The sequence below is a fragment of the Parus major genome, chromosome 2, assembly GCF_001522545.3.
Source record: "Parus major isolate Abel chromosome 2, Parus_major1.1, whole genome shotgun sequence".
NCBI classification, from domain to species: Eukaryota; Metazoa; Chordata; class Aves; order Passeriformes; family Paridae; genus Parus; species Parus major.
The window spans coordinates 82,220,452-82,232,747 of NC_031769.1; the positions used below are offsets into that span (position 1 = coordinate 82,220,452).

The 12,296-nt window shown below is 37.3% G+C and overlaps 1 protein-coding gene across 1 annotated transcript in view; it reads left to right on the plus strand.

Moving 5' to 3' along the window:
* Window positions 1-12,296, plus strand: part of ABCA13 (ATP binding cassette subfamily A member 13) — a 202,523-nt gene that overhangs the window by 62,734 nt on the left and 127,493 nt on the right. The window contains exons 18-20 of the mRNA XM_033519359.1: window positions 5,945-6,058; window positions 6,668-6,758; window positions 11,348-11,524. Of these exons, the coding sequence (XP_033375250.1) occupies window positions 5,945-6,058; window positions 6,668-6,758; window positions 11,348-11,524 (382 nt within the window). The remainder of the gene's footprint in view (window positions 1-5,944; window positions 6,059-6,667; window positions 6,759-11,347; window positions 11,525-12,296) is intronic.

The following is a 12,296-nucleotide window of genomic DNA, read 5'->3' on the forward strand; positions in this document are numbered from 1 at the left end:
TGGTTTCCTTTAGACGGTGCGGCCACATGTCATCTATTTACTAGAAGAATAGCAGATGACAGCTTCAAAGAATACTGATGTTCATATATTCTGACACATTCTCTAAGTTTTCCACATGGATTATTAAATTTGGGAATGTGTAATGGACCATTCTTTGATGAATTGTGAGGTTGTTTGGTTTGAGTTTCAAAGAAGGCAGCAATTCTACCGTGTGGAGTGATGGTGGTGACAGTCACAGAAACAGGCTGTGGTGATGACTGAGGGTAAAACAGTTCAGTGCCAACTGGTGTTCAGGAGTTCAAAGACCACATGTGATGTCTTTGATCTCTGCTTTCACAACTAAGTTTTTTTGCCACTGATGAACTGATCTTATGGAAGTATTTCTTATTTCAGAAAGTTGTCAGAGTTTATCTTGTATTCTGCAATCACTTTTGAAGAATTTTCTGCTATTTCCAAAAACGTTGGGGTCAGGCTTGCTAGGACTTAGCTGCTGTAATTTGTCCACTTGCTTTTTGGGTTATATGAATTCATAGTATTTAAGGTACCTGGGGTGAGCTCTGCATCAACCATTTCTTCCTCACTTGCTTGTTCTTCCACTTCAGACTGTGACACTTTCTATTTTAAAATTCTATGTTTTATCTCCCAGCTGTAATTATTTCTATTCTCTATTTACTACTACTCTTCATTGTAATTTATTATTAGTATAAAAATTAAAACTTAGATTTCAGAATTATTAGTCTGCAATCCTCTGGTTCCCCTAGCATCTTTATAAATAGCTTTACATTTGTTATTTTCCACTTCCCTCATAACAAGGGAATTTTAATCAGGAGGTTGTATTACAGTGAGCAGTTCAGCTATTTAATCCTTGAGTACTTTCAAAATTCTTAGCTGGACATAATATTTTTTTTAATTTTATAACATAACTTATTTTTAATTTTTTTAAGTTGTATGATTTTATTTTTTACTGCTGCTTTGATTAGCGACATAGTCTCCAAAGTATTCTGCATGGGGAAGGCTTCTGATACAGGAACTTCCCAAATGCCTATGGTCATGAATGAAAAAGCAAAACCACTTTTAAACTAAAATTTTTTTAAACTTTTTTTTTTTTCTCTCATTTGGATGTAATCTTCATTTGAAAGGAAGTTTCCTAGTGGTTTACTGCTTTGTAGTGTGTGTGTGTGTATATATATGGTCTTCCTTAAATCTTTTTTGATAGGCAGTAGGTATTTGTTCAGTTTCCTCTATGCTGCCTTAGACTCTGTACCTTCTGCACACAACTTACCACTTTGCTGCTTTTAGTTTCTTTCAAATAAGTGTCTACATTTGTGATGGTTTGGCATTAAAAAAGAAAAAAAAAAAAAAAGTAGAAAACATGGAAGTGAAGGTTTCAAGAGAGGCTGCTGGGAGTTTCTTCTCTGCTTGAGATCAAGCCAATAACTGGCCAGTTCTCAGAACGTGACAGCATTTTAGACCACTGAAAAGTAAGTTAACCTTTGTGAATACCAGCTTTTAAACCTAAACCCAGGAACTTCTCTCTCTCTTTGTTTCCAGCCTGGAAAGGTAACAGAACTCTGGCTGGCCCTGCTTCCCCCATGGCCTGTCCGGACTGGGGGGAGGGGGCTGAGCCAGACTCCAGCGGATCCTGGGCGGGGGATGGAGACTGAGGAGCTTTCCACAGCCTCAGGCAAGGCTGGGCTCTGCTGTGGCACCCGTCCCTGGGCTGGAGCAGGCCACGGCTGCTGACATCTTGCCCCCATGGCCCACACAGACAGCTCCAGGCTGAAAACAATCCACTTTTTTCAGCATTGCCGAGCTGAAATCAGACCCTGTGAATACCTGCTGCGGCTTGGGCCGGATTTTAACTGTTTTACTACCCAGATGAGACTTGCAGATTTAATCTCCCGCTCCACAGAGAGGAAGGTGAGAGTGATCAATGTGTAGAGACAACATAAAACATCGAAGTCAGTGAAGGAAGGAATCAAGCCTCAGATCAGAGGAGAATGAGGAGATGTTTTAATAAGCTGAAATATTTTTTTGGTAAGGCCATGGAGATGGACAATAATGTTCTGAATAACTCCTTTAATTCATGAAAAGAGTATTGGGGGGAATGAATTATTCAAACTGAATCTAAGCAAAGGTATCCATTGATAAAGCTAAGCAGATAGTGGAGTAGTTGTGATCCCATGAGATGCTAGAACAGAAAGAGAGAAGTGAGAGTTAATGAAGACCCTTTGTCCCCAGGGAAAAAAGAAGAAAACCTCCGTTCCGAGAGAGGATCACAGAGACGATTAAGAGAACCTTTGCCTTTGAATAATTAATCCTTAAAATAATACCCCATGAGTTCATGGCCCATGGACACACCTCAGACTGCTGTGAAAATAGGAGGAAAGCATGATGGCAGAGTTTTTTCCGGGTGACTGCCAAACATGGACATGAAAAGCCACAAGAAAACCATTTTTCTTGTGGAGAACACTCCATGGAATGACAAGAGAGAACTCTTCTCTCTACAAAGACTGATGAAAAGACTATTGTATATTTAATATTGCATTAACATCCCAAGTTTTGTTGTCAGTTGGGCAAAGGAAAGATGGGGTGGGGAGACAAGGTTTCTGGAGGTTTTATTCTGGTTTCTTATTGTTGTAGTTCTGTTAATAAAGTTTCTTTATAATTTTGAAGTGTTAAGCCTGTTTTGCCCTTCTCCTAATCCATACCTCACAACAAGAAATGGATACATTTTCTAGTAATTTTTTAGCTAATGCTTTAAAACCACGACACTGGAATACTTAGTTATTTCTTGCCGTGAGATATGGATTAGGAGAAGGGCAAAACAGGCTTAACACTTCAAAGTTATAAAGAAACTTTATTAACAGAACTACAACAATAAGAAACCAGAATAAAACCTCCAGAAACCCTCTTTCCCCACTACCCAACCATTCTCTTGTTCACATGACAACATAGAGACAAAAAAAGCCTGGTGGTTAAAACATTCCCAACTTTGCTATAGTCTTTTCGTCAATCTTTGTAGAGAAAAAGAAGTTGTCTTTTGTTAATCTGTGGAGTTTTTCACAAGAAAACAATTTTCTCATGGCTTTCTATTTTTCTGATTCCAGCTGCCCAGAAAACTCTGCCATCAGTTCTTTCCTCCCATTTCACACCACTCTGAGGTGTGTTCATGGGCCATGAGTCAAAATGGGGTGTCATTTTAAGGATGAGTTACTCAAAGGCAGAAATTTTCTTCATCTGTCTCTGTGATCATCTCTGGAGACAGAAGTTTTCTTTGTTTCTTAAGGACCAAAAATCTTCAATAACTCTCACTTCTCTGTTTCTGTTCTAGCATCTCATAAGATCACAACTGCTTCACCATTTACTCAGCTTTATCAATGAATTGCTTTTGCTCAGATCCAAACTTTGAAATACTCCATTCCCCCCAAAATACTCTTTCATGAATTAAAGGAGTTTTTTTCAGAACAGTATTGTCCATCTCCATAGCTTTAGCAAAAGAATATTTCAGCTTATTAAGGCATTTCCTTATTCTCTTCCCATCTGAGGCTTAATTCCTTTCTTCACTGTCTTTGATAGTTTATGTTGTCTCTTTACTTGTTGATTGCTCTCTCTCTTCCCCTCTCTCTGGAAAAAGGATTAATCTGCAAGTCTCATCTGGGTAGTGAAAGGTTTAAAGTCTTGCCCAGGCCTTGTGGATGGTCTCATGATCTCTGCCACGGCAGCAGCTGGAGCTGTCTGTGATAGAAGATTTTCCATGGCTGCTCTGGGGAGTGTGGCCACTATCTCAGCATGCTGCAGGTCAATGGCTTTCCCTCCCCTTACTTATCAGTCTCTGGTGAAACTCAGCAGCGGCAGAAATTGCAGCCGAGCCAGGGACTGGCCTGGCCCGGCAGCCCCTCTGTACAAGGCCCAGTGAGCCCTCTGAGAAGGGGTTCCTGACACTTCAGAGTCTCCATCCTCCTTGGGACCCAAAGAACGCTTCCTTGTCTGGCCTGGGGGGAAGGAGGCTGACCCAGAGCTCTGTTACCTCTTCAAAGCCGGGAACCAGAGAGAAAAAGAAATTCCTGGGCTTAGGTCTTGAGATAAACCTGTGAACACCACCTTACTTTTCAATGGTCAAAACTACTGTCAGTTCTCAGAAACAGCCAGTTATTGGCCAGGAGAAAAACTCCCATCAGCCTCCAGCAGCCTTAACTTCCTTAGGTGTTTGTTTCTCTTTGTTTCTTAAATGCCAATCCATCACAATATCGACCCCTACAACCTGTGAACACCTATTTTAAAAACTATCAGAGTTATATTCAACATGAACTTTACTTAAAACAAGAAAACTACTAAATTGACAGAAAGGAAGAAACAAAAATTCACTAACTTCCACCCCTAGACTTTTTACTATTACTACTATGTAAACTTAGGACTTAATCATGCTTTGCCCTTAATTAATTAATTACTCCATCACATCTAGTGATTTTTAGCTAGAACTAAAACCATGACAACATTGTAGAAAGTTCATCTTTTCCAGAAATCCATGCTGCTGCAGTAATTAGTTTTTTTATATTTTGTATAAGGAATTGAATACAAGCATATTATAGTTATTGTAGCTCTTTGAAAACAATTTTAGCACAAAAAAATATTCCTTTGTGCTGTTCAGAATCCAGTTTAAGAAGCACTAAGCTCTACTGAGCCCAGATCTTACAAGCTGCTTGGTATAATAGTTTCTAGTGGTGTCTGAAAGTTTGATCTCCTTGTGTTCTGATGTGACCTGTGGTTGCTCTGTTCTGGGGAGAAAGCAATCTCCCAGATTGCCTGTTTGCCACCCTTGCAGTCTTCCTGGTCCCCTTCATCTTGTCACCGTCATCATGGAGGTCTCAATCCATGAGGTTACTGCGTTACTTCTGATCAGAAGAACTTATTTAGTCTACTTGACAACAGATTTAGTTCAACATTCAGGATCATTTTCTCTTTAATCCTACTGAATGATCACTCTTTAAAGGAGAATAGAGATTCACATAGAAGTTAAATGCATAATGTTTTTCAGGGAAACAAAATTACATGCAAGGTTTCTTCAGGGTGTTCTGTATTACAAAGAGCCACCAGAACTTGTTTTCTCGTGTTGTGCTAAGAGTGGGATTTTGAAAAAAAAAATATAATATTTTTGAATAAAAATAATATGGCAGAAATTGTATACTTTCAACAAGAATTATTGCAAAAAGCATTGTTCCAAATTGGAGTTTACAACTCACTGCAGACACTCTTTTCTGGAAAATTTCAAAATTTTTATCATAGCTATGGTGGATTGTTCTTAAATACACTTCTGTGAGATAACACCAATTTAAACAAAAAGATGCTGCAATATTTTCTAGTCTTGAATATGAAACTTGAGTTTAAAACAGACTGGAAAAGAAATTGCTGGTTGTTTACTAAGAGAGTAATTGTAACTGTGTTTGACTGTGACAGAAAATATTTTGCTTTACTCGTCTTTCCCTGTGAGAGTATTTTGAAACAGATGATTGATCAGTTATATTTATTGTCCAGACTGGGCTTCAGATTTCAGTTTTATTATGTATTCAGTCAAACTAGTTTGAATAAAAGACCCACAACTGAGTGGCTTTCTTTTGAGTATGTCTTAACTATTTCTTTTTTCTGTCTTTCTCAAGCACCCCCATGACACTCTCTATGAAAGAGACTACAGAATAAAGAAGTCTTTATGATAGTTCTGATGGGAACCTTACAGAGCACAGGAAAACTGATTTGCTTGGTATAAAAAAAAATACTTTTAATTTCCTAGATAAAAAGAAGAAAACATGGGTAGTCTTACTGATGACTATCAAAATGGAATGGAAAGTAGTTACAGAAGATCTAAAGAATGCTATTTTTTTCTGTTTCTTAAGATTTACTGTGCACATGTTTCACTTCATTTGTTTTCATGCATTTTTTTCCCCAGGCTAATTTCACTTTTGTTTTTTTGGAAAAGTTGAAGTCTTATTCTGAGACATGGCTTAGGATGTCTGAGGTTTTTAAAACCAGTGGAAATATTCTCACAGTCTCACGACTGCAGGTTGGTGAACTGTGGAACATCTTTCTGTTTTCCAGCTTTTTGCTGTTTGATCTAGACTGTATTTCTATACATGCAAAACTACCCATATATCTTCAGATTTAAACAGAGCTGAAAAAGAGGCAGAGTAGCTTTATAGAATCATGCTGAGAAACTTCTGACATGAAAATATTTAAAAGCAATGTTGCCTCATTATCTCCAGTATTGCCCCAGTATCAATGAAAAACAGGATAAATAAAATTATGTTGGTACTTGTTTGTTCATTGCTTATGTTTGCCAGAAAAATGTGAAACAGATGAAAAAAACTGATGAGAGAAATATTGACTATAAAATAAAAAGGCATTATTGTTACTGGGGTTTTTCCATTCTACATAATTGTGCCTTCCCCTGTCACCTCCCCTAAAACTCTTCCCCACCTCCCTGCCATTTATTTGAAATGTGTGGTGTTAACCTGTTAAGAGTGAGAAGACTGAAGACATGGAGAAACTAATGGATTTCTGCAGTGTCATGTGGGAAATCCTGATAATGGAATTGAACATTTATACATATGTATATTTTGTATTTTCTTAGAGAAGATAAACCTAAGGTAACATCTATCACCTTTGATTTCAGGAAGTACTGAAAAACAATTTTGTAAAGCATTTCATAGAAAGTAATTTGGACATCAACATGGAAAAACTCCTTAAAAAAATGCAAGCATATGGTACGTATATGAAAGTACATGTAATGGTTAACCTTGTTAGACTTCAACTTAGAACTACATTTAGTTGAAATTGAATATTTTACCCACCTCAGTGATATTTAAGTAAAGTAATAAGAGACTTTACCCTCTTGAGTTAGTCTTAAATGTAATTGTCTTTTTTCTTTTGAGTGACTGGATAATTTGAATTTCAAATATTGAAACAATATTTGTAACCGAAGTGAAAGTGTCATGTGAGAGTCTCAAACATATCCATACATAAAAGGGAGATTTAAAATTAGTTGCCCCAGTTCCATTAGGTAAAAGTATATTTTTGTAGTAGTTTTTGAATGAAATAAATAGAAAATGAGATTGGATACAGTGTGTTTGATCAAAAACTCTGTTTTCTTTCTCCATTTATTCATTACCATTTGCATGTGGTGTCCTTGAGCTTCAGAAAAGCCTGAGAGAGGGTGATAACCAGGGAGCTGCACTGTCAATAGGAAGCAACCTGAGTCAGCCCCAGTCCTAGGATAGCCCAATGGGACCATTGGGATAATGTTGAGGGAAGAATACCACCCCATGGGAAGTAGTGTGGGACCAGGTCCACAGTCAGGTGTGAAATCGTGGGAGCTGCAGCCTGGAGTGGGCCCAGGCCCAGCCCCAGCTCTGTGCATCTTTGGTGGGAAAAGGGTGGCCCTGATTCATTGTTCTGCCTGGCAGCCTTCGCCTGGGCACAGCCATCCGTGGCTGCTCACTTTCTGCATTGATAGTGAGCCCTGGCAGTCAGAGAGCCTCCAGAGTTAGATAGATAGCCCAAGGCAAATGGTTCTTAATGAAGGAGAAGGGGAATTATTATTTTGGCCAGTTTGGGATATTCAAAGATTTAAGTAGGAGAAGGGAAAGGATTATGCTGTAAATTCAGTTACTTAACAAATTTATAAGAATTTGATAATTGAAAAAAATAAATCAGTATGTCCATCTGCCAGTAAGGTAGATGCATGATCATTAAAATGTTTGCCAGCATGTGTCAGAAGGAAAACTGTACTAAAGCAGATTTCAATGTCATTTAAGAAAAGTTCATGATTTTGAGAATCAGAAAGAGAGAAAATTGGGACAAAATGTAATAACACACAGTGTGACATCATGGACAAAGGGAGCAGGGTACTTTCTAGAGGAGGATTGTGGTAAAAAAGACAGATCTGTGTGGTTTCTGGTCAGTGACTTTTAGGATAATTATGAGCCAAACCGAAATCTGTTCCAGTCACTTTCTGGAGGAGGGCAATGATGAGCTCTCAGGTTCCCCCACAGAGGACTTTGTGACCTTCATTGCCTTGAAAAAATTAACTTTACAGAAATGTGGGTCATTAAGTCAGCTTTACAGTCAAAGAATTAAGACTATAGCTAAAATAAATAATTGTACTTGAAATACAGCTTTTATTGGTTTTTCAGTATCTGCCTCTAGGCAGGAGTTGGACAAAATCCACAGAGGCTCCTGGGAACTTGTAAATGAAGTGTGTTCTCGGTCCTAACTTGTACTACTGCCCTGAGCTGGTGCAGTCACAGCTGGTGTGGCTTTTCTTTAGCAGACAGATTGTGAGATTTAGTTGAAATTGGCCTCAGTTTGAAGGCTTTCTTTGAAGACTAGGACTGCCTGTGCACTTTCAGTAAGAAAAATGGCAGATGGCATCTGGAATTCAAATTGGAAAGTGTCTGGGCTCTGTTTCCTCCTTAAGCAAGGGACTCAAATTTGAATCTTCTTTCTCTTCAGATTATTTTCTTAAACAGTGAACTGCTGACTAGTCTGGGTCAGGCACAGTTCACCTGTTGAGGTGAAGATGTGTTGCTGGAAGACTTGAAGTATAGTGAGGGTTCAGAGAAAATCACACACAGCAACTTTTCGTGAGGTGAAGAAGTCTTTATTTCGGGGTTCTGTCAACCCTTATATAAGCTGTTCCGATCAGGTCACCCTGATTGGTAGAAGGAACAACACTTTCCTCATCTTATTGGTGGGACAAGAGAGAGAACACTCTTAAAACATCTGTGTCTTTTTTTGGGAAAGTAACTCTTACTTACACAAACAATCTTTGAGTGAGAAAAGGTTCCCAAGACTTTTCCTTGGGAACAGTCAGTCCCCGAGAGCTTGAAATTCTCTCAGGCTCAGAAATCATGTCCACAAAAATGCATCGTAATACAGCTAAAAACCAAGTCCACAGAATCACAATACTGGAAAGACTGGATAGATGAAAGAGCATGTCTCTTAAACTTCATGACATGCTGGAAACATAGCTATCTCAAACTATTACTTGAGTAATAGTTGGATTTTTTTAGTGTGGACCTAACACTGAGAACTACATGATATGTTATGGACAAACAATATTCCATTAAATAGATATCATGATCTCTGGAATTATCAGATCCATCTTCACTCATGCAGACAACATCAAAGGAATCTGTACCATTGTTTCTCAAGCTATAGCTTTTTAACAGAACTAAGGACATTTGATAGTATGTAATAAATGGTTAATAGTTTGGATGGTCAAGACAAAAGATGATTTAAGTAGAGTGGCTTATGAAACTAGAATTTCCTTATTGTAAGGGAATGCAGTTGTTAAAGCTAACATCATATTAAAACTGAAAATCAATAGGGGCGATAGATCACAAGAGCATTTATGCCTTTGTGAAACCAAAGCGCCAGAGCACTCCTCTGAATTTATTATTCTTCTTTGTATGGATTCACTTGGTTGTTTTACTTTTTGAAAAATGATACGCACTTTTATTTTTATCTTAGCTTGTGTACTTTTTGTTCATTTTATTATACCTTAATCATGTGTAACTTAACTGTAAACCTCTGTTCTTATATTTGTTTTTTTAAAAATTTTTTAGTCTTATATTGCATCAGCTGTTTAGTCCTGTACTTACCTTACTTGCATCCAATTAAACCTTGGACATGAAAACATGTTACTGGTTTTCACACTCATACTCTTTTTTTATTTTCATCCGAAGCTCCAGCTTTGGATCTTTGGGCAGACACTGCCATAGGGCCACGTTCCGCTGGACCAGGTTGCTCAGACTACCATCCAGGCTGGCACTGAACACTTCCAGGCTTGGGGCATTCTTAGCTTCTCTGGGCAACCTGTTCCAATCTAAACCTACTCTTTTACAATTTAAAGCCATTCCTTCCTGTCCTACTGGTATATGCTCTCGTAAAAAGTCTGTTCCCAGGTTTTTTGTAGGCCCCCTTCAGGCCACAATAATATCTGAAAGATGCTATAAGGTCTGTCTGGAGCCTTCTCTTTTTCAGGTTGAATAACCCTCAGCCTGTCTTCATAGAGAATAAGGTATATAGGGCAATATATAATTACATATCTAAAAATATGTAAATATGTATCTAAATATATAATCTAAAATATATATAGATATATATGACAACCCTCCCATTTGGGCTTAATGTTAGGATTTTTCTCTTCTCTCTAATGCCATAAAAAGGGGCAGCATAGGTTTTCCCTTTATTGTACTCTTCAAGTGTAGCCATAAATAAGACATTTATTATCTCTATTCAGTTATGGTTTCTCCATACCTATGAATTCACCCTGTCATTGTTTGCCTGTCTTTCGATTTCTAGAGTGTCAGTTCCTCTATTTTTTCTCCTTGTGCACTTTACCCTTTGTCACTGTTAATCATGCCTCTTCTTCAGACTGCTTCATACATTTTCCACTTATCTGCCTTCCTATTGTAATATTTCCTTCGCTGATGCTGAGTAATGTCTATGATCCAGGATTTGTCTGTCACCACTGTTATCATAGGAGGTCATTACCAATCCTTTTTAAAGCCTATGTCTTCAAGTAAGTGTTGAAAAATTTAAGATGGACAATTGTGTTGGATGTTTTATAGCATTGTTTATTACCTGAGAAATTCAGATATTTTTATTAAATCTAGATGGGTTAAGATTATTTCTAGATTATGCTATCTTTTATAATTATTCTCTCAAACATGAGGATATAGCATTATCCCTACATTCTCTACCAATGGCTGAAGATCTAAATTCCTCCAAAAGCTGAGTTTTGTTAGAAACCAGCCTTTTATCCTGGATCCATAGATAAAGTAAAAATGAAGAGATCATTAGGTTTTGGGGTTTTTTTACATTTAAAAGCATGTACAAATCCTGTCAGAATGCTTATGTTCTATATAACATGGTTCTTGAAATATTCACTGTATCAAGGAGAAAAGAACTGGATAATATGTTGCTAAATGAGAGATTAATATATATTATGATGTCTGAAGTACAGTAATTCCCTTGTATTTGAGGGAGTGGTTATGGAAACATAAGAAAAGGTTAGAAGTCCTATAGCTTCAAGGGTGTGGGCTATTTCTAGAACTTTGCTAGAATTTGTTTTATTTTTAGTACTCTGAAATGGAAGGAAAGAGTAGCTGGGGGCTTGTAAAAGCCACTGAAACATGAACTGCACTTCTACAAGTTCGCACTAAAATTTCTATTTTTAAAAACTTTTTTCTTAATACAAAGAAGATTTACTCTTATAGGATGTGCAAGTGACAACACAGCTTTCTGTTCTGATCATTAAAACTAATTCAAATTTGTTTCTTTGTCTTAGAAACTATGATGAACAAGATGCTTAACAGCTCAGCAAGTAAACAGATTGACCTGTTGACACAGCTTGTTGTAAATATCTCTTCCTGTGTGCTGCTGGACCGTTTCCAGCCTTTTGACTCTATAGAGAAATTGGAGGAGAAGGCTCATGAACTCATGCAGGAAAATAATCTTTTGGCTAGTAAGTACTTTTTGTAAAATGTATTTTCACTTTTTTTAGAAAATTTCAGATTTTGTAGTTTTGTGCATTAAATCACATATAATACAGTCAACATAAAGCACATTTGAATGCTGTAATGTAAGCTGGAAAGACCAATTTTATTGCTTTAACTGTGGGATGGCCAAATGAATCCTTGGAGTCTCTTATTTCTATCAAAATATTTGAAAGAATGGTCATAACTATTTAAAGCAGAAAAAGATAAAAAAATGTGGAATACTGAGGGAGGAAATAAAGGGGAATTGTTAAGATTTACTCTTAAACACCCCAGAGTTTGTTTATTCAGAATAAATAAGTTCTTAAGTAATTTAATTTCTTCCTTGAGATTATACTTTTTCTCTTTTTCCTATGCTTATGTGCTTATTGCTGAGAATCGATTAATTTTAAAAAATATTTTAAAATGCAAGAATATTTTTCCTTAACATACACACTGGACTTGAAGAAAATTCTCTATGTTGCATGTAGTGTTTCCAAAAGAGAGGCCTCCTTAAGTCTATAAGAAGTATTCCACAACATTTCTCACTGTCATTTTGGGGGTTTTTTGTCCTCCTTATGCCTGTAAGTGTACAATAGAAGACATGAGAAAGCACTTGTAAAGAAGGAAAAACTGTTCAGTCTGGAATCCCTTGCTAGTTTTGTGATCTGCACAGTACCCTGGCAATTGCCACCCTCTATCAACATAAAATAAATAGGCCATATCTTGATGTCACTCTATTTGGAATGGCGAGAAGAATGA